This window comes from Corvus hawaiiensis, chromosome 6 (genome assembly GCF_020740725.1).
Source record: "Corvus hawaiiensis isolate bCorHaw1 chromosome 6, bCorHaw1.pri.cur, whole genome shotgun sequence".
Lineage (NCBI taxonomy): Eukaryota > Metazoa > Chordata > Aves > Passeriformes > Corvidae > Corvus > Corvus hawaiiensis.
In genome coordinates, this window is record NC_063218.1 from 55,009,642 (window position 1) to 55,036,563 (window position 26,922).

The 26,922-nt window shown below is 40.4% G+C and overlaps 1 protein-coding gene across 3 annotated transcripts in view; it reads right to left on the reverse strand.

Annotated features, from left to right (window-relative positions):
- The window catches only part of GALNT18 (polypeptide N-acetylgalactosaminyltransferase 18), a 206,812-nt gene that overhangs the window by 60,182 nt on the left and 119,708 nt on the right, over positions 1–26,922 (reverse strand). For all 3 annotated transcript variants that reach the window (XM_048307346.1, XM_048307345.1, XM_048307347.1), the window contains exons 5-7: positions 12,267–12,450; positions 11,189–11,386; positions 8,286–8,400 (exon numbers count right to left, since the gene is read on the reverse strand). In XM_048307346.1, coding sequence (XP_048163303.1) covers positions 8,286–8,400; positions 11,189–11,386; positions 12,267–12,450 — 497 coding nt within the window. The remainder of the gene's footprint in view (positions 1–8,285; positions 8,401–11,188; positions 11,387–12,266; positions 12,451–26,922) is intronic.

Consider the following 26,922-nt stretch of genomic DNA (forward strand, 5'->3'; position numbering starts at 1 on the left):
TGAAATCAATGTTCGTATTTCTAGTTGCTGTCAGTGGAGTTTCGATCACACCCTGGAAGTTTTTGGATTATTGTGTACATTGGTTGGGTATCTGTCACTGCAGAGCTAGAAACCATACTCACTGGATGAAATATTTCATTCTTTTTTTAGGTCATAACCTCCACTGCAGCCAGATAATCTTCACTAAATACTTCTGATCATCACACAAGCCCGTCATACTTCCAGGTAAACTTATCTACTTGTATGTAAAAACAGCTTTTTTTCATTACCAAGGTGGTATTTTAATGTGAAACTGTAAGTAATCTACAAAAACACACACACATAATCTAAAAGGCTTTTTTAAAAGGAAAATAAAAGACTTAAACATAACTAGAGCTGCTCTTAATTTTAAAATGTAAATTATCCCTTAAATCTAACTTTTGAAGTCATCATTAATTGCCTCACAGGCCCCATTTTACATTAATTGTGCCTTCATAAAACACTCTCAATGAAAACCTAATATATGAAAAGATTCTTCCCAAATTAAATTGTCATTACTTTCCTTACTCTTTTAGATAATTGCTTCATTATGTACTTTTTAAATTGTTTTGTTCTGCAGGGATTAATTTTGCATGTATCTTCATGAGCTGTGAAACTTTTACAGTGTACTGTTAACCTACACAGGGTGTGCTCCTGGTTTACAACTGCAGGAACTATTCTCCACCTGTGTCACTTGGAGATAACACATGAAAAGGGTCACTGAAGGCTTGTGGCTCCATTCAGTTCTCTTCCAAACATGCCTATCTCATTGCCAGGCACAGTTAATAACCCACATATCAATCACTGCTTTGCCAAGTTTATGTCATGAACAGGAAGTAAAAGAAATCACTTTTTGTCTTAAAAAGCACAGAAGTAGGAGACTGAAGAACAGGATCACCACTGGTTGAGTATTCATGGAGCAATGTACTGTGCTGGCCATCTTTTATGGTTTTACCTTTCTCTCCCTTACCACAGCTATACTTAGCTTGATCAGTCTTGTTAATCTTGCACTGTGCCTAAAGGCTTGATCACAGAACAGAATATGCTGAGTTGGGAGTGACCCACAAGGATCATCCAAGTCCAGTTCCTGGCCCTGCACAGGACACCATGAGAATCACAAAATGTGCATGAGAGCATTGTCCAAACACTTCCTGAGCTCTGTCAGGCTGGCGCTGTGACCACTGCCCTGAGGAGCCTGTTCCAGTGCCCAATGAACCCCTGTGTGAAGAATCTTTTCCTGATATCCAACCCAAGCCTCTCATCACAACTTCAGGCCATTCCCTTGGGTCCTGTCACTGTCACCAGAGAGGAGAGATCAGTGCCTGCCCCTCCTCTTCCCCTCACAAGGAAGTTGTAACTGCAATGAGATCTCCCCTCAGTCTCCTCCAGGCTGAACAGACCAAGTGACCTCAGTCCCCTCCTCACAAGGTTTCCACTCCAGACCCTTCATCATCTTCGCTGCCCTCCTTCAGATGCTCTCTAAGAGCTTCTTTTTTATATTGTGGCACACAAAACTGCCCCTAGCACTCGAGGTGAGGTCGCCCCAGCCCAGAGCAGGGTGGGACAATCCCCTCCCTTGCCCAGCTGGCAATGCTGTGTCTGATGCCCCCAGGACAGACCCTCCTGACTGCCAGGGCACTGTTGTCCCACGTTCAACTTGCCACAACCAGCATCCCCAGGTCCCTTTCCACAGGGTGTAGCCCAAGTTCTATCAGTATTCTTAAAGACTGAGGCAACAGCTCCATAGCTTCCTTGTTCAGCCAGGCTTTTTGCCTCACTTGCTTGACTTAGAACACAAGGTGCTGTCACACACATAAAGGTACCTGGCCTTCACACCTCTGACCTGAACATGCTGGATCCATCCTGGTGAATCCATCTCAGTCACCTACTCACTTTTGTACCACCACAACAATTCCTTGCTCTCCCACACTGATCTTCCTCTAATCTTTGTTAGATTACTAAATCAGTCTTGCGATACTAAAAACACTCAATGAAATTGAGTTCTAGAGATAAGCAACAAATATGGAATCTTCCCATCTTAGGCAGTGAAGACTTGTAACACCAGAAGGTACAATGGCAGTGACACTGTGCCATGACTTGAAAGTGCAGGAAAGCATTAAACATGAGGCTAATAATGCACTAATTAATTTGCATCTCACCTGAGTCCATTGATTTGTAAGTGTATATTGACATAAAATGTTTTACTTCTTCCCATACCACTATAAAACAACAATTTCCTCTCATAAAACATCAAGATATCTGTATTACTTCCCAGTTGGTAATGTGCAACCACACAGGCACAGTTGGTGAAAAAACGTTTGTGAGAAATCTCCAAGTGCCTCGTTGTCCTTCCTTGCAGGGTACAGTGATGCCACGTGTTAGCTGCTGCTGTAATACTTTCCTTTCCTGTGGGAGCAGCTAATAAAATGTTCTCTCCCCAGAAATAGCAAAAACACAAAAATGATTCACTGGTAATGTATAATTACACATGCTGTAGCTGCTGGTTACCTGCTGAGGCATTCATGGGCAAAACGGGGGGAAAAACACTTATTCCAATGCAGGAGTGACTGAAACCAGAACAAGTCAAAAAAAGCCAATTTCTGGTAATGTCATGGCAGAATTTGGTGGCATGACAGTTCCTTACTTTATTCTTGATAAAGCCTTTCTTTTTTAACCTGTTGGAATTACAACCTTGTAAATAGAGAATTTTAGTCTGTGTCCTCTTGGGATTCAGATTGTTAACACAGGGAGATAGTTTGCAAAACAAAATTAACCTTAGGAATAATCCTGTGCACACTGATAGGACACTGCTGGTTACACAGAGTGCTAGGCAAGTACTTATGCCATACTTGCACTGCTAAGGAATTGTTTTTACCTTGGTGGAAGCGTGGGCTGTGAAAAGCATTGGCCACATCTTGTAAGAAGTCACATTCAGTCAATCTTTACAATTTTTTTTCTTGCAGGCTTCAGTTTAGAAATAGCCTCTTAATTCAAAAAATAGATAAAAGCAAAATAAACTTCTATTTCATGCTTTAATGCAAAAAAAGAGAAACCATTACCTTAAAAAGCAGTGTTAAAAGTTATCTAAGAGTAACAAGTAAAAATATTTCTATTTTCCCACTTCTCAACCCTTTGCCTTTGCCCATCACCAACCTAATACTGTTGAACAGCACTTGTGATCAAGTACTAAGGATGGTTTCTGTACAGCAAATCATTCCCTAGTGGCAAAGGATACTGGCCTTCTTACTGAAAACAAGCTAAAAACATGGCTTTAAGACTACAACAAGTGATGATAACTGCAAGTGCAAGAACAGGGAAGGTCCTGATTCATTTTCCTGAAGTGTATTTAGGTAAGATCTACATTGCTCACTGGAGTGCCATGAAGGGAGACCCAGCAGCAAGGACAGAAAGGGACACTAGGCACACAGGACACATCCCACTGCTCCCTCTGCATGCAAACAGTTCCACAACACAGCAGCTTGGTGAAAAATCCCCTCACTTTCTTTGTTCATTTGCAGTCATTTCTACTCCTTGGTGCATCAGTCTGTCAATCTGCCTAACAAAACTGTTTGTGAGGCAGCACAGTAAACCACAAACTGATTAACATTAAAATTAACCCTGCATTAGAAAAAAAAAAAAGTTTACTGAAGCAGAGGTGTTCAGAGGCAGCAGGTGTGGACTGACCACTGTGCTGGCAGGGCCAAAGCACTGGTGAGCTGCTGCAAGAGTGAGAATGCATGGCATGGAGAAGAAGAAAATGTAACCCAGTGTGGCCTCTGTACTGTGAAACTACACTCGAGCTTGAACACTGTTGGTGTGGTTTAACATTATTCTCATCCTAAACCCAAAACATTGCACCGGCTACCAGGAACAAAATTGTCTCCACCCCAGCCATGCCCAGGACAACTGTGCAAAGGCTTTCCTTAATAAAACCAGACATCTATTTACATGCAATATATTCACAGTTTCATGTAATTTATGGCCTGTGTTAGGAACACTGACAGGTAAAATTGCTGGAAACTTCTAGGGAAAGAGGAAAAAGAGCAAAATGTTTCCAGATAAACATGGAGATCTTGGGGCAAGGGTAAATATCTTCACTTGCTTGTGATTAACAAAAAGAACACTATTGCAAGGGCAGTATTATAAGATCTCAGGTGAGAAAGAATTGGGATGGCTTAACTAACTCAACTAACTGGCAATGAAAAATCATGATCCCAGAAGTACATGTGGGGGGAGGTTAAAGAAAAAAAGATAGTGAAGAGCCAAAAACACATTAAAAAACCCCAAACAAACAACAAAACAAAACCCACCCCAAAACAAATAATAGAAATAACTTCTGGAATTTAAGAAACAATACATCAGAGAGAGGCATGATAGACTTCACACCTGCTTGCTCTGCCACAGAGGGACCTTAATGTATGGAAAATACCCCAAAGAACACTGGGACTATTTTCTGCTCAAGGGACTAATTTCTCCACCTCTATTCATTAACTGCATTCCTGAGTTCTCCACCAACAGAAAGAGCATCAGATTCACATAAGGTCTGCAGACAAACCATCAGACTAACAAGAAATGAAGCAATTAATTTCACTACAGCAATATACTGTACAAAAGTAGTGTGCCATACTCAGTCTATAAATGCAATTTTCCTCCTGGTTTGGCTGATGTGAAGTCCTGATATACCATTTAGTGGGAACAAGACCCAATCCTTTTCCTTAAAAGAGCTTTTACTTGCTAATAAAATTTCCTCTTACCCACTTAACAGGACCATTGTATCCTTGTGAACACAAATTTGTCTGCAAGCACAAAGTCTTTGTGACAGACAGAATTACTCTAAGTCAAAGCCTGGGCTTGCATTCCCTTGACTCTGATGATGACTTAGTCTGGGACCTGAGGCAAATCACTGAATATTTGCTAAGGCATCCCTAAAAGTGGTACAAATAATTTCTTGTAATAGATATTTGGGAGCTTTATCAAGCATGCAGGCTGCTTTAAAAGACAAAAGGATTGCTTTGCTACAGGCTTGCTTTTGATAGAAAATCTTCTGCTGACTTCAGTAGCAATTGGAAGAGGCCTTTAAGAAGCCTATTTCAAACTAGATTTGAACCATCCTGAATCTGACTGATTGCATCCAATTGATTGCAATGGATTTGAAGGGTCTTCCACGGCCACAAGTGTTGCTTGTGCAGGCACAACCCAGAAGCAGAGCCCAAATGACAGTGAGAAACACCAGCCTCACACTCACATTCTTTTTCCACTTTAAGGCAGTTAACAACACAGTTCCTGCTTGGTCACATGTATAAGACTGTGATTCCAATTTGCCCTCCAAATGCAATCTGGTCCTTTAAAAGCACACTTAAGTCCATTCAATTGGGATTGATTGAACATAAAACAAAACGAAGCATCACTCATCCTAACGTGAATTTACAAATATGATGCTGCTTCAAAGTAAATGAATCTTTCAAAAATCCCAGTTGAAGTGATTGAGCTGCTCAAAGAGGATTCTATCAAGTCTTGCATCAACCAGCCTGCCTGCTTTGTCTTATGGGGCAAATAAATAGCTTTGCAAGAAAACATTTGCTCGAAGAGTAAATGAAGTGTTTCTTCTAAGAATCAAATGCACTCATGTTTTGAACTCATCTGTCAAGCTTCTAGCTCAAGGCAACAGATCTCTATTAATATTGATTTAATAATATATGCTTAATATTTTACAAATGCTGTTACAAAGCCACAGACAAAGGTAAAAATCTTAGAAGTTAAAATAATATTCCAAATCAGAGACCAACAGAGCTGAGTAGTGAAACAAATTCTTCAGAGTCAAGAGAATAATCCTCCAAAGTCCTATTTTCTGTGGCTTGTTATGGTTTACCAACAATGGATACTTCAAATACAGATTCCAAAAACTGGGGATTTTCTTGCAACTCATATAAAACAAATAACCAGATATTTGTGCAGATGATGAGGTGACAAAAATAACTCCCGGGTGAGGATAGTGGGAAAAGTCTCCATTTTGTCAGGGTCTAACTCCTCACAGTAGTTTGGCTCGCAGCAGTTTTACATCCTTAGGAACAGAGTCAGTAATATAAGGACACAGGACCATGTTCTACTTACCATGTTTAAGATAAACAGGTAGCTCTAATGATCCTAACACCTGCTGCTCTTTCTGCAGTGAAAAAGAAACTCCCTAGTTCCTCGAGATGTTTGCTGCTACAAGCTTATGCGTAAGATTTCCCGAGCAGGCCAATTTGGGCACATGAGGTCTGCTTGCCTATTATCCTGATAATGCTTATCACACAGTAGAATTCTAGAAAAATCTAGGTACTTCTTAAAAAAGGAAAACAGCAATGAAAGATAAGGTACAGTGAGGAATGTGTAGTTATAGACTGGAGAGCAGCATTTGAAAATGGAAACATTATTTATTGCACTAATACTGTAATTATAATGTAGTTTTTGTAGAACAACGACTACTTTAAGTGATTCATCATCGGCCACACAGTTGAAAGTGACACAAGTAATCTAGAGATGTTCCAGTGCCCAACCACCCTCTGGGTGAAAAACCTTTTCCTGATATCCAACCCAAACCTCCTGTGACACAACTTCAGGCCATTCCCTTGAGTCCTGTCACTGGTCCCCAGAGCGAAGAGGTCAGTGCCTGCCCCTCCACCCCCCCTCATGAAGATGTTGAAGACCAGAATGAGGTCTCCCCCTCAGTCTCATCCTTGTATGATCTAGGACATGCTCAGGATTCTGAGAAGAGATGGTAATAAACTGCTAAAAAATCTGTTTATTACAGCTGCATAATTTGTTTTCATATAGCCAGGAACACAGATCCAAGCCAGCATAAAAGCAGATAAGGCAGCATATATTATGCTACCTTGCACACTACAATCTGTTACAGATGAAAATATTTTATGTAGGTCAGGCACTGCTTCCCTGGAGACAGACAAAAAGCCAGAAGGAAATCAGAGCAGTGTCAGGCCTTACTCCAGTGATCCAGCCTACTCCTAAGTTTCAATTATGCAGAGATTTGTGTCCCTCTGGTCTCGTCTATCAACATATCAACAATCAGCTCCCCAGACCGGGTACATCTCATGATGCAAACCGAGAGAACGCTCTGCGCACTCATGAGGAAACAACAGGTTTTTATCAGTTGAAAAAAGAGCAGAAAAATCAAAGTGACGTTAATTTTCAACTCATTGCAACACTGAGCTGCAAAATAAGTTTTTGGGAACAGAAGGCAGCTCTCTGGCCCTCACAGTGAGAAGAATGGTGTTATTAAAGGGAGCACTCCTGCATTTCTCTCTCCCTTTCCTCAAAAAAGTGCTCTAGTGTAGCTGAAAAGGGGTCTGTGCTTCACTCGTGCTGAAATAACTCTTTATCTCTGACAGGCAGAAGAAAAAGGATTTCAAGAAACCAGAAGTAAAAATGAGTATTTTTAGTTATATCTTGCAGTCTCAGGAGAGAATTCTATATTCTTACAGTAATTTCCTTTTTTTGCTATTGTACAACAGTCTGCTTTTATTCTGGCCACTAAAATGCACAAATCACAATGTTACCTTCCACTAATGTTTCATGGTTTCAAGGTTCAGAATTTAATTTTATAATACATCACACCATTTTTCATTACCATTATCTACCTAAGAATTCCTTTCTTATCAAAAACCTGAGAGATTCTTAAAGAGAACAGCACTGTATTTTCAGAAAGGTATTTAGCTGTGAAGAGATACAGAAAGAAGTACACAAACCACACACAGTACTGCACTATAGTAAACAGGTGATGAGTGCATGAAGGAAAAAGAAAATACGTGCACTTACGCACTTTATGAATATCTTAATTCCCTTCCCTCTGGAAAACAGCATAAATGCCTCTGTATTCCACTTTGCTCCACAGTGATTTTCCTAATTTAAATAAACCAAGTAATCTAGAAAGGCTTTTCCCATCACACCTGTGAGAAGCTCTCCTCCTTACTGGAAAGCAGGGAGTTTTAGTTTTAGCTATCAACTCTGCAAAATTCTAGCACTGTCACCTGAGTGAAAGAATAATCCTAAATTCTGTACTTCTATCCTTGTCCCAGATTAAGTTCTGTAAAGAGAGCTTTTGCTCTTTCTTCCCCCCCTCTCTCCTCAAATTTATTTACATGTCTGCAGAGCAGTGGATCTTCTTTTCAGGCCATCATCCATATGTTTTTGACTGCTTTCCCCCCGCAATAAGAAGCAAGCTATATTTTAAATGTAAGCCACCAGTATTGGCTAATTATTTTCCTTACCCTGATTCCAAGCTCCACATTCTCTCCTCCATATACTTCCATGCCTTCATCCAGTAATCCAATCTCTTGGAAGTATTCTCTATCTACTATGAAGCATCCAATCAATGCAGGACTTCTGGAAGAATAAACCAGCGGCAACCAAAATTAGCAGATAAATTATGAAGAATTTTATTACTCAGACGTGTATGATATTTATAATTGCTGGATAAAATGGTGCAGCAAAACAGATCCTTACGGATGTATTTCTCAAACAAATTGATTTAGCCTTGCCTTCTAATATGCTTAACTCTAAAGTGAAATAAGCACCACTGAAGGAAAATAGAGTCAAATTATTGGACATAAATATTCACCAGAGCAGGTAGGATTTCAGTGCTAACAGCACAAGATCCAGGAGCCCCAGTTTTGTTTCTGAGGCACCAGCCAGTGTAGTCTCTGTCCTTGCTAAGTCCTCAAGTCTCTTGCCTGTGATAATTGCAGATGATACCCACTGATGCATAGTTCTGTGTGTTTAGCCAGAAGCCAGGTTTGGCTAGAGCTAAAAAACTTGTGTCTGTAAGTTCTAAGTAAAAAAAGAGATTATTTCTTGAATAGGACCATCCACATAAGGTTTTTTTAATACAGAATCAAGAAAAGTCTGCCTGTACCAGCATAGTGTAACATTAGTCCATTGTCCTGAGCCAAATTTAAACACGTCACATATCTTTACTGGATCAGTAAGCTCTATTTATATCATGGTCTGAACCAACCAATTTTTACTACACAGATCCAATTTTAGCAAGGTAAGAGTTCAGCCACAGAGGGTACAATTTTACCTGTATGAGATGCAGTAGAGAAGGATACAGAGTCATTTAGCCTTTTCATTTCCCCCCTACCTTATAATCCACAATGGCAAGAAATAAAAATGTCTTTTCTGATGACTATTCTGCTATCAGGCACTCTGGTAATGACAGCATATTAATTAGCAGTACAGGCGAAATCGCCCTACTTTTATTGAGAACACTCAAGCTACAGCTAGTGTACACATCTGCTTTCAAACAGATTATAGGCTGTCTTAATCACAAATTGTACAATTCTACAAAAATCTATATATTAATGCCCCTAAGTGCTATAGTACCCACTTTATAACAATGAAAGACTGTTTCTGATGTATTTATTAATGAGGAAAATAGCACTTAAAATCAGTACAAAAGTTATGCTTCTTATGGTAAGGTACTTTTGCTTTTGTTGTTGTTTTTAAGTATTTCTCAGAGCACCTACTTCCCTCTGCTATAATTCTAAAAGCATAATGGAGGCATGATAGAAACCATCCATCAATACACATGGCTTTGTTTTTTGGTGTGTTTGTTTTAATTATCCAACACACACATGCAGCATATTGCACTGAATTAAAAAAATGTGCCAGGGAAAGGGGTAGGGAACAAACCTTAACATCCAGTATTCATAAAGGACACTCACTCCCTGGCCCTCATATAGAACAGTTTGGGGGTAAAATGGAAAAGTAGATTTGCTCTTTATTCTGTGTTTAAATACTTTTAATCTTAAAAGTCATCATAATAATTAATCTATATAATTAATCACAGGATCATAGAATGGCTTGGGCTGGAAGGGGCTTTAAAGATCATCTCATTCCAAACCCAGGCCATGGGCAGGCACATCTTCAAATAGATCAGGGTGTTCAGAGCCTCATCCAGACTGGCCAAGGGTTTTCCAGGGATAGTGCATCCACCACTACCCTGGACAACCTGTTCCAGTGCCTCACCACACTCACAGCAAAGAATTTCTTCCTAATATCTAATCTAATCCTGCCCTCTATCAGTTTAAAGCCATTCCCATTTTTCTATCTCTACCTACTTTGTCCCTTACCAGCTTTCTTGGAACCACCCTTTAGGAACTGGAAGGTGCCTATAAATCTCCTGGAGCCTTTTCTTCTCCAGGCTGAACAACCCCAACTCTCCCAGCCTGTCTTCACAGAAATGTTTTTATAGCGTTAACAGAGTTCATTAAGAGCAATAACTATTTCTAATGATGTGGAAATTATCACCCCTTTTTACATTTGCCTGTGGCAAACCTGTTAATTTTTATCTCCTACTTTCCAATTCTAGGTCCTGTTCATGGGTCAGTGCAGTTCAGAGTGTGTTAAGCTGATGGAACCTGAGAAAAGTGCCTGCCCGTAAAGACAGAGCTATGGGATGAAAAACAGCTGCCAGTGCCATTTGAGGTTCTGCTTTTCAGCTGGTGACAACAGTGTTCACACTATTTCTGCAGGGAGCTAGAGCACAGGTACCAGTGGCCTCCTTGGAATCAATGCATATCTACAAGCAAGGCCTGGAATCTCAGCAGAGCTGCTGAGTGGGTTCAGAGGCAACTACTCCCCTCCCTGAGACACAGGTATTGTTCTGAACGAGCCTAACAACACTCCAGACGTGATAAGAAGGTAGAGACCCAGATTGTCCCAAAGCAAGGATCCAATACACCCTTTGCTCACAGTGTCAGTGACCAAACATTAACTCCTAGGACACAGCACAGCTGTAAAGCTGTGTGACAGCATTATAAAGAATACAGCTGTCAGATCATCTCTGTTTATATCATGTATCTGCAAAGGCAATTCCACTTCTGGCCTGTTAGCACTAAATTAGCAGGCAAGACATTTGGAGAAAGCAGTGCTGCTGAGCAGCCCTGCCTACCACTCCACTTTGGCAGGAAACCTATTTAAGAAGATCTACAAGAGTTTCCTTTAAAAAGATCTACTGAAAACAAGAGTTTTCTTGATTGTGTAGGGGACAAGGACAAAGGTGAAGAGGACAGCTCAAGGACATTTAAGTACTTTAGAGTCAGTAAAGCCTATCAGCCCCTGCCATACCTAGGAGAGCATTGCCAGTGACACTCATTTGGGCCACCGTTACCTTATTGGAGCAGTTGTGTTCTCCAGCTTCCACCAGGACTTAGGAGGGTTCAGGTATCGGCACCACAGCTCCCAGTCAAACCCCTGTGCTGAGAGAGGATACTCCTCTATTTCAAAATTGTCATACTTAATGTTATCGAATGATGGAGAAATTACTCTTTTTCTGTTTTCTTTTATCCTGGTGAGCACTGGTTCAGCCCTTAAAAAAAAAAAAAAAAAGAAATACAGTGTTAAGATTACATCAATAAAAGCATAGCACTGATGGAAATCATAGAATAGTTTGGGTTGGAAGGGGCCTTTAAAGTTTATTTAGTCCACCCACCAAATAAACAGCAGCTTATGCTGTATTTTTCAGAAAGAGTGAAGTCTAAATCTGTTAACCATTCAGAGCCCTCTCTGCTTTGAGATGGAGTTTTGACAATGCAGGATTTGTCACAAAATAACACACTGCAATATTTTCTCTAGGATGCCTTATTGTTAACCTTGATTTGGGCTGGTGGATGGAAGAAATGAGTATCTGCATATCATAGAGCATTTATACCCTTGCTACCAAGCAACGATAACTTCAGGCCCTCAACATCATCAAGGACATCAAGATCAGAGTTAATAATAGATCTATCCTAGGGACAGAAGCTCCTGCCTTTTTACCATCATTTTTACTTAAGAAGAAAGGGAGATATTAAATCCAGACTGAACAAGTTAAAATACATTCTTTTAGTTATGTTTACTTTTGCAGAATGGCCAAAATAACACCTCTTTGTTTACACTGCAGAACATAAAAGAAACATAGTATTTTTAATGAAAAGAAGACACATTTGCCCTCATGGGAAAAGGGCTATGCTAGTGGAGGAGGTTTTTCATGTGCAGTTTTTAAATATCATTTAAGTACACTGTAATTAGATCAGCAGATAAACCATAAAAATGGATCTAGACCATGTTACACAGATTATGTCTGAATCTCCATTAAAAAGCTCTGAATGCTAACTCACTCTCTATATGCAAGAGAAATGCCAGTCAGTAAAATAACACCAGTGCTTGGAAAAGGTCCCTGGGTCAGAAAAACTGAAGGAGGCACATACCATCCCACGTTGAATTCCACGTGGGCATCAAAGAGAGCGACGACCGGTGCTGTGGCTGCTCTCCACCCGCTGACCCGAGACCGGATCAGCCCCTCCTGCTTGCTGTGCCGGACAACCTTGATGAAACCAGGCTTGTGGGCATTCACTTCGTCAACATACTTCTGGAGCTTCTCCTTGAGTTCCTCTGCAGAAGGGAAAGAATTAGGTGTTAACAAGAAGTGTCAGCTCAACGAGATGTAAAAATCTGTTCTTTCAGCAAAACAGGAGTAGCCTTCACACAGCTACTAAGAATTCTCTTACAGTCAGTCTAAAAGGAAAAAAGTAGAAGACCATGAATTAAACAACAACAACAAAGACGTTCAGGTGTAACTATTTAGCCTACATGACTGACATCAGAATCCTGGCACTGTTTAACAATAACAAGCCATGAAATAAAGTGCCATAGCTACATAAGAGCATATTATGTTACTGTAACAACAAACAAGACAACTGTCCTACGTTTTCGGAAAAATAATATGCCCAAGTATTCTCCATGAACCTTCTCTACCAATATTTCAAGAAAAAAAAAGAGAAGTAAGAAGAAAATTAATTATTTTTTCCTCTTTCCATTTTTCTTTCTTAACTTTGACAACTGGTTTCTGTCTTGACTAAAAAGTTCTGTGACTTTTGCTCTCAGAACAAAGACCAGTAAAAGCCCCGGAGGAGAATAATTCCTCATTAAAATAGAATAACTCTTAGATCAACAGCTATTATATCTCTGGTTTAAAGACCACTGCATGAGATAATACGATATGAGGAGTTAAAATATTGGGTTCACTATCATTATTTACTGAAAGCACTGTTCAATGTTCTTTATTAGCATTCCTATATTCTATTTACATTATGGTATCAGAATTCCCTTTGTGACATTAAGTTCCCTTTATTCTGAATCTCTCCACAAATCCAGGAATGCCTTTGCTGTGATGCAGAATGATGCTCCTGTGGCTATAACGCATTATCAAATCTGCATTAAAAGCTCAATGCTGACTAGTCCTTTCTGTGAAAACTTGAGCAAGCCACTTAACTCTTCCTGAGGAACAGGTTCCCCAGGGCAACAGTCAGAGCACCAAGCCTGTCTGAGCTCAGGTGTTTGGACAAGGCCCTCAGGCACATTCTCATGTGATTTTTTGGAGTGTCCTGCATCGAGCCCAGGTAGCTTCTCAAACCATCAGCCTTCCACTTGGGGAACTGGTCAACTCAAACAGATCAGGACAACAGGCACACTAGAATGGTTAATGCCACAGAAAATTAATAGCAAGCACACTTTACGAGCCACATTAAATGTTCCTCTATAGAAAGGAGGTGGGTGTGTCCTCTCTTGAACTGACAAAGAGGAACTGAGCTGGTCAAGTACAAAGACTCCTTAAATTCATCCCTGTTTGTAATGACTCCTGGATAGCCACCAGGTGTGATGCAGCTGGCTCCACAGGCCTTGCAGGATGGTGCATGCCACGTACCTTTGTGTCAATGCATGAAATGAGAGACTACCACAGAAAACTGCTGATACTTACAGGTTTTCATAAAAACAAGAATGAAAAAGAAATAGTCTGCTGATCATGTCTATCGGAGTATTTAAACTGCAGCAATATTTCATGAATTGATTTGATATACCCCAGAATTTTCAACATTACACTGCCAATATCTATTCAATTTGTTTGTCTGTGACTGCATCACCTACAATAAACAATATGAGCCACTTACACATCACTGTTCTCTTCTGTATTAGACTTCCTGCTTATTGATCAATACACTTTTTCTCCTTTATAAAGTAAAAAAACCCCCACATTAATTTCTATCATGCTTGTGCCAAACCACATGTTCTTATTGCCCATCCCCAAACACAGAAATTTGTAGCAAGCACAGAACTATCAAACCAACCACTAGCTAACAGCACATTAAATTGAAAAGAAGACATTTATGTTACTGTAATTCTATGCATCTAAAAATAATACAAACCCATTCTCTATTCTCAAAATGCAACACTGTGGAGGGGTGAATAGCAAAACACGAAGATCAAAGCTTTGTTCTCCATGTAAGTGGCTGCTCCCAGCTTTGCAATACCAGGAAGCTTTATTTGCCACAACAATGCAGCATCACCACTGAGGATAAATTGCATGAAAGGAGAGCAGGCTCTAATCAAGGACTCAAAAATCAGTACCCTTGATAGTCACTGCTCTCTCAATCACTCCATTTCAGTAAGTGGCCTTTTCTTACTCCTGCCTTATACTTTTCCTAATGTGGACTGACTTCAGAAGCTTCAGTAAACACAAAATCTATTTCATAGCTAGGTGCAGTATGGAAACAGACAGAAATGGAACAGAACCCAAACCTTGGCTTGCCACCAGCATGACCTCAGCTGCACATTAAAGCTGTGACATTTACTAGGCAGTGCACGCTTCTAATTTTCTGGGTACACTGCAGCTCTTTGCAAATGAAGTGAATGGCCTGAGAGCATCTCAGGGGAACCTTGGAGGCTTACCTGTGGTCAGTCAGTATGGAGGAACCATACCCTGGGCTTCAGGATCACCTCAGGAGGAAACTGCTGCTTTTTACCTAATGTTCAATGCTGGCCCACAAGCAGTGACTTACTTTTTTGGCATGTCCACAGGATGTCTCCTGTGGAGACTTTTGCAGCCAGGCACTTTCTGGCTTTTATTATTTAAAACAGATCAGCTTTGCTTTGCAAAGGCGGAGTGCTGAGCAGAGCATTATGTGCACCCTTTGTCTTACAAAACCTACTGGGCAGATTCTCCCAGAAGAAAAGATATGAAAAAAATGTATCATTTTCACTCAGCCACAGGACAGAGAAGACATGTTAATGAAGCTTAAAAAGTCACAATTTCAGAAAGAACTTTAAAGATGCCTGCCATGGGTTAGCAAAGCATAGTCTTGGAAGTGATGTTCTTGCAAAGGGTTGCTTACAGCTTCCTCTGTGACCTGACAGAACCTATCAGCTGGCCAGTTTGAATATGGACAATTTTTTAAGACACTTAAAATTGTGACCGCCTCTGTGGTCCACATTTAAGAATAGACAAACCCCGGGCAGGGCTCTCTCTCGTTTCCAGTGCTGGGACAGGTGGCTGCGGGCCACAGCCATCCTGGAGCCGATGGGCCCTGTTCCAGCTGCGGAACCCCCCACAGCCCTGCTCTGAGCAGACAGAGCAGCCCGGCTCCCCCTCTCCAGTGCGGCCAAGATTCAGCCGAAAGCTGCCCACCACTGCCTGGCAAAGATCATGTGGCCAACAGTGATAAGCAAAACTCCAGCTGCAAGGCCTGGGTGAGATTAACCCTTTCAGTGCTGTGAAGAGCTGAAAACCTGAGAGAGAAGAAAGAGGAGATGCTTAAAGCTGCAATTCTGTTGTAAAGCTATGATGTATCAGAGTATCCCGTTGTAATTTCATGAAGGCATGGGGGGTGGAGCGTTCAACTTGTACTTGTCAGCAAAAGCACCTGCGCTGAGATAGGCAGATGCTGAAGCAGCTGTAATTTGATGAGAAGTTTGAACAAGGAGTGATGGAAGCAATGAGGATTCTTACTCCACATGGAAAGGGGAAGACCTCAGTTCCTAGAGATGCTCCCAGAGATAGTCCTAGAGATGAAGATGAGGAAGACCCTTTGCTCCCAGGGAAGGAGGAGGGCCTCTGTTCTTAGAGATTAAATGCTCCCAGAGACGGGTGAAGAGAACCTTTGTTTCTGAATGGCTCAACCTTAAAATTGTACCCCAAAAAACTTCAAGAGTGGACCCTCGAAAGCACTTGTGGGACAAGCTGCAGGTCAGGGGAAGGGACTCAGACGCGAGCAGAGAACCAACCCAGGCGGCTGTCTCGTTGTGATACTGTTTTCATAGCATGGGCAAGAGAGACTCCTCTTCCTAAATGGACTGAACAAGGTTATTATGGAAGCGGTAAACAGACTGAACATCTCAAGAGTTGTCTTTTTACATTGTCAGTGGGAGAAGGGAGAAAGGTGGGGGGGAGGAAGAGAGTTCTGAACGTGTGGTATGATTTCCCCCCCCCCCTTTTATGTCTGTTAATAAACTTCTTTATATTCTTTCAAGTTTGGTGCCTGCTTTGCTTTTCTCCTAATTCTTATCTCACAGAAGGTAAATAGTAATGAGTATTTTAGACCAAACCACTACAATGCCCTAGGAAAATAGTTGAGTCAGTTTTTTCCCCACGCGTTCCACGTCTTTCGGAATTTTACATGAGAAATCCAAGTTCAATTGTATTGACAGTTTCAGAGCACCCAGCCCAACTGGCCTGGATGATGGGACTCTCCCCCCAGAACTATTCATACGCTTTGCTATGGCACTGATGGTCTTCAGCAATATCATTTCAACCCATGTTCTTTTTTTTCCTCCACTTCAAGATATGTTGCCTGAATAATAAACAGTCTTTTTCAATAATTATTGTGCTTCACTGCTTTATGCTACCATAGGGAGAAGACAAGGAATAAGCAAATGTGTCATCTCCAATACACTGTTGATTCAGTGTCTAATTATGGAAACAAACAGCCTTATAAAGATAGATGCATTTGCCTTTCAGCACAGAATCTCTCAAATAAGGACTCAATTTGACTAAGCTGAATGAGGATCTGCAATTGGAATGAAAGAGCAGCCATATATGGAATGGGAAAATGGCACTTGGAAATGTTGCACTCTACCACCTGTCTCTATATGGTACAGATGTCTGAAGAGCACAGCACAACTCTCCTCACAAATGTAGAAAACATAATTAGTGTGCCATAATTATGTTTAATATTAACATAATTAAGTTCAAACACTTCCAAGAGGTTGTTTGTTTGTTTTTAATAAATTGACAAAGATTCTGTTTATCAAGTCCCTCTACTCAGTATGACAAAGCAGTGTTAAAGAATTCACACAACTTTGCCTTCTTAGGAAGCAGAAGCAGCAGGACAGGGTGGGGCAAGGAGCATGAGGAGCCAGAAGGCTTCAGCCACCCCGCTTTCTCAAAAGGAAAGCCATCTACAGGTCATGCTCTTGGATCCAGTTGCATGACATGGGCTATCTTTTGTAAGCCTCTGTCCTCCCTAAATCAAGAAGTGACCAGGCTCAATGCTCAGTGATGTCAGGTGCCTTAACCTCTTACACCAGTGCCCTACAGCAGCTGTGGGTCTGTCCACAGACTTCAAATTTCAAAGTAATTGATACAGTGTTGTCATAAGTAGCAAATTACTGCCTCTCAGTTATGGAGAAGAAGCTTAAAGAACAGCCAATTAAGGCTCACTTTCAGTAACTTTCATGCTTTAACATACTCCCACTCCGAGTGTTTAAATGAGGTCTCATCTCTCAGAACAGTTACATTTATGAAGCCCCACACTATGCTTGGCTGAGACAGATGCATTTTACTGACCTTTTTCTTGGCTGTAAGTTTGCCAACAGAGCTAAAATAACAAATATATAAATAAAATAACACTCTACATTTTCTAAACCCCAAGAGTCCCTGCTGACTTCAGCCCAGCAATGCATGCTGCATGTTACTGCCATCTCTGCAAACCTTGTGCTTTTACCTTTAGGGAAATATTTACTTCCATGTCAAAGACCCAGGAATTGCCATGTCCCTCTACCTTGGCACAAACATGGCTTCTTTTGCTGTGAAGGGAAAGAATTACTTTTCAATACAGAATGGGGTTTAACTTAACAGTTGGCCTCCTTGTGCCAGAAACTGTGGATTAACACATTATATGAAAGGGGTAAAAACCTGCCAATTCATTATTTTATGTTATGTGTTCACTGAGCTGCCTAGAAGGCACACTCTGGTCCCCAGGTAATGAAAAGTGTTGGATATTTTCTTGGACCATAAAGGACACTTTTAAAGACAAATCATTATAGCAGCTGCAAGAATACAGCAGGAACTTATGCCTGGGTTTGGAGCCAAGAGACCATTGGTCAGCTTGCTTCTGGGAAGGACTGCAGAGCCTTCGTGAATTCCCAGTGCAGCAGGTTCACAATGGGATCCACTGCCCTGCAGGAAGGCAAAACAGCCTTTCACCACGAGGGCTGCTGCCACACTGGGAACATCTGTCTCATCAGGTACACCTTGCCTCTGCATGAAAGACCAGTCAATTGGCAAAAAGACAAAATTCGCACAAGCCAATTAATTTTAAACCAAGATTTTTCCATCTTCTTTACCTGATTATTTTTGACTCTAAATCTTAGGAACAAGAAGAGCTGCTTTTCCAATTTTAACATGTATTAACATAGCTAACTTAATTTCTGGCAAATAAAGAAAGCCTGTTATAACAGGTTTGCTGCAAACCCCTTCCTCTCTCCCACCTCAGTCCCTCTGTAGGCAACCAACCTGACTTCATGTAATAACCTGAATTCATGGCAGAAGCTAGGCATAGAAGAGAACCTGTTTTGCTGCACTTTATCTAATAGGATATGTGGATTATGTCACTTATTTCGTATGCAGCTCAGTGCTTCATCATTTTTATTTTTCTTACCTCTGGTCCTTTATCTTTCATGCTCAAGTGATCACCTCTCATCTCTGTAGCAGAAGCAGATAATTCCAGATGGAAAATATTTATAACCAGATAGAGGCACGTCATTTGTAATGCACATGTGTATAGAGAATGTCTGCAACAGAGGGCAACAATGCACAAGCAGATAAGGAGGGCCTGCTGTGCACACGTATTTAATAACCCCGTGTTATCTGGTAATAGATAAACCACCCAGGGGAAATTACCAACGTGATGCAAGGAATTGATCTGGACAGACCTCAAAAAAAAAAAAAAAAAAAAAAAAAGAAGAAGCAGTGGAGTCCTTCTCCTCCACTCCCATACCTAACTTGTATTGTTGACAGAGATGCATAGTCTAATCCCAGAAGTTCAGGCTATCCACATGTAAAGATAGAGAGTGTAATGAACTTTCACAGTCACAACCTTTGCATTCAGCAAGCCAAAGTCCCAGCTGCTGTCAGACCTCCTCAGGTCTATTAAGATAAATTGCCTACAGCAACCCATTCCAGCTCATACCTTGGTCTACAAGCCAAGGGTTCCTTTACTCTAGCACATGAACAGCACCCTTCTCCCACAACAAAGGCAGGAAAAGAAATGCATTTCCCCTCTCACCCCCTACACACACACACATTCCTTCAACTGCCCAGGAGAATCTTATACAGAGGAGTGGGAAGTTTTCAAGGGATTCGATAGGGGCTGCTTTGATCCACTCTCAGCTCCTTCACAAACATCTTCTCTATGCACAGAAGGAGCTCGGGTGGACGTTTCACTGAATCCTTGTGTAAGGTCCTGGGAATCCTACAGCAAAAGGACATCATAGAGCAAATAAATCCACTTCAAAACAGCAGTTAAACAGCTTCCAACAAAAACGAGGCTTTGCAGAAGGAATCTGTGCCAGCAACTCTTCCATGAGCCATCTAGCAGACATGTTCACTACACAGGTTCATTTTTGTTTTTTCCTAAATGATGTCTATTTCTCATCCCAGCCATGAAAATGAGGTACTACACTTCACATCATTCAGTCCCACACAGAAATATTGCTGTGTCTTAATAAATCCCAAAAGTACGGAAAGAACTACAAAAGTTATCTTTTGGAAACTCTGACAGGTCAACTCTCTGTTATGGAGGTGGGGGATACTGAAGAAAGAAATATTACAGCTGTTATTTTTTGTTACTACTAATCTTTTGGGGTAATGTCTTTATTATAAGGGCTGTAAATCCCTTTTATTTCCCTTCTATTATTTATTAAGTATTGTTTGAAGACAGCACTCAATTCATGTAAGGTGCATCCCATCATAACTATCACTGAGCCCACATTCTAGCAGCAATCTCCCAACACTTTGCAAGACAGAGACATAAATTAAGATGCCAGATGAATCCGCAAGGTCACACCAGAAGCTGCAGAAGGGGAGGAATAGAACCTGAATCTCCCAAATCCCAGGGCTGCACATTATCACCACATGATTTCCCTAAGGCTGTGATTCTGCATTTTGAGCCGTGGCGTATATGGAACCCCGAGAACTCTGGTTCAGAGCAGATTCAAGGGCTCTTCCACATCACTGTGTCAGGATTAAGAGGCATCTGATATCTGGGATCTTGCAAATGTCAACAGAAATGCATTGCACCAAAGGAACTGCTCTTCCATCCCACTGACCATGGGAGACTCACACTCTTATCTCTGAGAACAGAGCAGAGCTTACTAAAGGGAAGTGTTAATATTTAGAGAGGAAAAGAAAACATACTTGCTCTCAGGTGAACATTTCAGCTCTTTAAGAGGCAAGGCAGGACTAATAAAAAGGCAAAAAATGTCTGTTCTTAGATTGCCAGTCAGGTGTGCACGTGTGGAACATGCAAACACAGCTAAACACGGAACAGGGACTTTCCAAGTGCTGCCACCAACCACACAGACACCAGAGGGACAGAGGCTGCCATGTATCTCTTCAGGGCAATACCTAGAATCCTAGAATGGTGCTCAAATTTCAAAGTCTCTTTAAATACAGAGCTAATGATATAAACTTAACGGTTCCACTCGATGTGGAGATTGCTGGATGCTTGAATTAATCTCAGCAGGAATACTATCCCACCCCAGCTTTCAGTGCATGACTGCTTCCCATTTAGGGACTGCTATTGGATGGATCATGGCTACAATAATGTGATCACAACAATGAGGGCAGGAATAAGCGCTATTGCTGAAATCAGATATAAATATCACATCTGATGCAAGAATCACTTCTGATGTTTATTTGGATACAATAGTTTTAGAAAGTGGCCGTAAAGCGAGAGGCCTAGCAAGCACCGAGAACATGCATAGAGAGACAGTGATATGACACATTGCTGGAATAACCTCAGCCAAAATTCTGAGTTCATCATTTCATTCCTTGGTGTTCCTGGATTCATCTATAGAATGACCTTTAAATGTTAAAAGAAGTGCTTGAGAAATGCATTCTAGTCCCAGCTGTTTTCAGTAATCCAAGTGGCACTTTTTTTTTTTTTTAATATACAGCATTTAATTCTAATCTATTTCTTGGATGTATGTGAAAGAGAAAAATCACTATTCAGAAAAGAAACTAAATGCCTGAACAGAGCCAGATCAGATTGTATAAATCAAGAAAAATACAATCAGAAGAGCACATTAGAAAGCTCTGTACTTTCATAACCATAAGATGCAGCAAGTTGCTCACTGTACTATAAACCTGATAAATAATCATGACTCCAAGAAACAGCATGGCACTTCACATTATGGTAGCAGATTCATAAAGAAAAAAAATAAACCCTGCCAATTAAAAAACAATAGTCCAAGTGTAACTACTTTATTTCTGGAGTGGATTCTGAAGAAATTAGTCACACAGGTTGCATTAAAAATGGAATATGCAAATACTCAGAACTGTATGAAACAGAGCTGCTAATATTGCTCTCTGGATCAAACCTCTCTCTAATAGCTGAGAACAGGACTATGAGATGAAGAGGAAACAGAAAGCAATCATAGAATACTTGCTGGAAGGGAACCTCTGCAATCCAATCTTTGACTCAAAGCAGGTCCAAATAAACAATATGAAGTAACTCTCACTGTTAAATAGTTATTTAAAAGAATGACAGAGAGCACTAAAAGACAGGTTTTGATTTTAATAAATAAGACTTGGCCTTGCATGACACGTTGATTTTTATTAAAATCTTACTTGATATCAGAAATTATTATCTAATTTTATATTTGTTGCATGGAATCCCTTCCCTGGGAGCAAACCAACATGCACAAAACCTGATGATACTACGAAAGCATCCTCGAGGGTCAGGACAGCAATAACACTATTTCACAGTGCCCTTTTCTTTTTCTTTAACCTTGCCCAAATGTAGAGCTACATTTGGTAACTTTTGATTTTGACTGAATGACTCTTACTATACCAGACAATTCCTACACATCAGATGCAAACTGTTCTGTCCATATTCCAAGCCAGAAAGATTGATTTCTTTACCTGTGATCATGTTCTGTGTGACCTGCTATTATCTTCTCCTTTCAAAGGCCACTCGCAGAAGAATGCAATTCACACAGCAACACCAACACAGCACCCAATCCACCAGGCAAAAATACAGCCTGCCTGGGCAGGAGGGTTCTTTTCAGCAGATGGGATTAGTTCACAAAACGGACTGGTTTTTATATCAGCAGAGCTGCAGTCACACAAGATGTTTCTCAGAATAAAAATAAAAGCAAACCATCCCAATATCAGCAATTTTTGTTTGTTATTCAAGTGGTTAATACATCTCTGGCAATACAAACAGAGTAGATCAGGTAATAGCCCTTGCAGGTAAAAATTCTACATGTGAAATAGTGAAGTCACTGAAGTCAACGAGAACTTCTCAGAAAACACTTTTATATGTCTGGGTCCCAAATGCAACACCACACATGATGTCACTGGAAGTGCAAGTTAAAATCACCCCTTGAAAAAGTCAGCTCTCATATATCCTCTTATTATATCATACAGTCTTGAAAAATTCTACCAAACACAATTTATTACCTTGCACAGCCATCAAATCCTGCTCACCTGGCATAAAGAGAAGGAGCAGGACCTACCCCATCACCTAGCAAGCAAGCAAAGCGCTGCCTTCAGAGTGCACTTCCACTACAACCCTTCGAGGAATGTCACCTCAGTGACACTGCCAAGTTCACTTGGGACAACTTGGGAAGCAGCTACTGTGCTAAGTAAGTTGTGGCTTTTAATTCACATCATTTTGAAGAACTTGGAAGTTACAACTGCTCATTTTTGAAACTTCCTAAAGAATGGACAAAATCCAAAGAGTTTTTACGCCTGTAAAGCCCCCATTCAAATCCGAAATTATTTGGTTTGAATACCATATGAGCCATGGGATTTGTTGCCCTCTAAAGATAAAAACTGGGTTTTTTGGGAGAATCAACTATGAACATTTTCAAATTAAAGCAACAAATTCTGGCTTGCTTCTTTCCCAGCATATTTGCTTACTCCTTAGGAATAACACAGTGCTGGGACCATGCCATTTGGTAGCTGTATAAAATCTCTAAATCCAGCACATATGATCTCCAAGAAAACTGCTTATTATACTACTGTATCATCCACTGCTTCCTAAAAATCCTGAACTGCAAGTCTAGAGAGAACATAATACCATAGAATTTGTATCTTTAGATTAAATAGATCAGCATGTAACAAATTATTCCAAGCCCTTCATCAGTTATTATAGAAAATTTCTCTGTGGGCACCTAATCACAATTGATCCATTATTTTTAAAGAAAGGTTTGGAAGTTAACTCTTGTATTACAACTGCTGTTCATGCCCTGCCTTTTTGCATCAGAAACATGTGAGGGACAGCAGCAGCAACCGTTATGTTTTCATTAAAAAAAAAAAAAAAAAAAAAAGGCTAGATATTAAAAATAACCCAGGCAGTAAACTTGAACTAAAATTCATTATACCTTTTCACAATTCACAACACAGGAACAGCACTGCTATTAGCATCCTATTGCAGTCTGGAAAAGATTTGGTTAAATCCTGCTTAATTAGGAGTATGTTATTTTAAAACTAAACTATGTTAATGTGGCTATTAGTATGCCTCCCAGCAGGGTGGAAACCTTGCCTGCATAAAACATGCACACACAAGAGCACACACCAACCTTGCCTTTCCTGCTCCCTAGAAGCAATTGGCAGTAGCGTCAATATTTTTTTTTTTACACTAGAAGCAGTAAAAGTGTATTTTCACTGTACTAGAGTAAGACAGAATCCCACCAGCTCCAGCACTTGCTCCTGGATTTACACCCAAGTGAGCAGCTGGAGGCTCAGGTGACTGGGCTGCTCCAGCCTTCTGCTTTACTCTGCAGATGGCTGGGACTTCCAGGGAAGGACAGCTCCTGCTCCAGACTACAAGAAGCAGGCTGGGCTACCAGTTCAAGTTCTCTTTTTGTCAGCAAAAGCAGAGCTGGCTGGGCTGGCTGAGAAAGCACGAGGAAACACACAGCAATTCTCAACGTGCTGCCTGGCATTCCACAGGTTTGTCTCTCTGGATCAGTCACGCATCGACACCCAGCACTGCCGAGCCAGCAGCTGCTGGGATGCTGAGGGTAAAGGGTCACAGAAAATAGACTAGAATCAAAAACACCACCTGGGCACTGAAATGCCTCACATCTTGGGAGATTCTCATTAAAGTTTCACAGGTGAAGATAATGCCTAAATTTAACAAAAACATTTTAAAAGCTCCTTACTTAATTTTTTTTCATTAAGTATTAGGCAAACAAGAGTTGAGGAGAATATTTTTGAATTATACTGCCTCCCGCTAATATTTAGATATATTACACCAGGTTTGTTCAACATTTGTATTCTGGTAGAATTCACAGTAATTTCTGTTTGTTTCCTTCCTCTCTTTTTTTTTTTTTTTTTTTTGGTCATTTAATTTTAGCCCTTTACTTCAAATTTACCTTCTGAAGCAAGGCTTGAACACCTGTGGTCAAAGCAGAGAGACTCCTGGGACCCATCAGTCACTGCCCATTAAGAAGAACAACTCGAGATGTGTGAAACTGATTGTTCATGTGAAAAACTATGCACATGGGCACTTGTATCCAGGCCCTTCCCCACATTTTTCAAATAGTTTCATTTTTTCAATAAATGCAGCAAACTTAAATGACTTCCCAGCTTAATTTTTACTGACATTATTATTTTTATATACATTGTAATTCTGAATCCTGACATTTACATAAAATATTACTTGGGAATTTTACTTTTTTTCCGGGACATCTTTCTACGAAGGACTGTTAGCACTAAGTACTGCCTGTATCTCATTTAGCCAGCCATGCTGTAGTCTGTAGCTCTGCAGAACACCTACCAGACTCCATTTATTATAGATATCCAAAGGCTTGAAACTACCTCCTATGCAATTCTTCCAGTATCCCATTTGACCTTTCACTATGAATAATGATTTTGCACAGATACCGGCTAATTTCCTTGGACTGGATTTTTATTTGCAATGATTTGCAATTTGATTTGCAGTATATCCACATTTTTCAGAATAGGTACTGCCTGACTTCTCAGATTTAAACCCTTTGGCATCTTCAAAAGAGCGCTTCCTGAACAGCTAAATTTGTAATGAAATTCCATTATTAAATTCTCTCCATCTATGAACATTAAGTTTCTACCTTGTCTGCATACTGCAATATGTTGCATTGAAGACAACTTTGGACTGGGTAATGATCTCATTTTCCTACATAGCATTCATCTCAGTTAACCTCAGAGGGTTTATACAGCTATATTCTTATGTCACAGGAGGAGGTTGCTCCCATAGGTACTAAACTCTGAGTTATAATTAACATCCAAACCTTAAAAATCCTGAGCAGCATTTATTCCACAGAGCAATAACAGGAAGCTTCTTGAGGCATGTGGCCCTTCCACCTCCAAGGCTCTCACATCACCCCCACATTCTAAACTTCCCATATGTTAAGTTAAAAATGTGTAAATTGTACCCTACATAGCAAACACCGCAATCCTACAGACACTGAAAGTGTTAAGCGGCCTAAACAAAGAGTAATTAATTTCTTCCTTATATTTTCGCTATATATAATCCATACATATAGGTATGCTTAAAGCAAGGTTCTGCTTATGGAAACAAGACAAATTAATGTTATTTTAATAAATTATGTTAAGCACTAACATTTTGGTACCATAGCAGTACCACATGGATAATCCAGCGTTTTCCACAGAGGAGTTTGACATGAACAAAAAATCAAATGCAGCCACTTGCATTCTGCACAGTATTTCCACCTGAGAGGTTTATAGATTCCTCAGAAGAGCTGCTTGCAAAGCTGTTGTCAAAGGAACTGGCAGGGTTTGCTACCTGAGCTACAATTGCAGCTAATGTGAAGAACCTGAGCCACATGCGGCAATTCCAATTAGGGAACTCAAATCAGGAAAATAAGTAGCTCCAGTAAATGCCATAAACATAAGAAGACAAAATGCCTGAAGAGGCAAACAAAAAGTGGTCACAGTTCAAATACTACAAACTGGAGACTAGGCACTGTTCCTGTCTTTCACCACAGACAAATCAGGGTGATTAAAACACAGAGCAAGTAGGTTTCCTAATGTCTCTTTGAAAAACATGGCAGGTGTTGGTTTGTTTTTTTTTCTATTACCATCCAGAAGAACAAAACTCCCAAACCTACAGCAGAAGCAAGTAACTTTCTGAAAAGCAGAAAGACTACCAACTGCTAGCAAGAAGTTACTCTCAGTCTTTTTGCTAAGCTGCACATGAAAGCTTAAGTCAAAGGTTCCTTTTTTTATTTGCTGTGTGACTGAATCTTCTCGGTAGCTAAAAAGCAAACACTGTGTGGGTTAATTGGAAGCATTTGTGAAAACTAATTAAACTTGCTGTGCTGCAATCGTGCTTCAGAAAAGATTTTTTGTATCAATCCTAATAAAGATTTGTTCTTCTTGTACATGACTTGTTTAATCCCTTCAGGTGGATAAACAAAGAATGTACCAGTTGTATCTTAGTAAAGCGAGGGAGTCAATCTAAAGATATTAATTAGGGAGCATGGTACAAGTTACCCCTGGATAAAACTCAAAGGGATGCATGTCCTTTCAATACTAAACCATGCCATCACTGATGTGACCATTCCCTAATGAATTTGTCT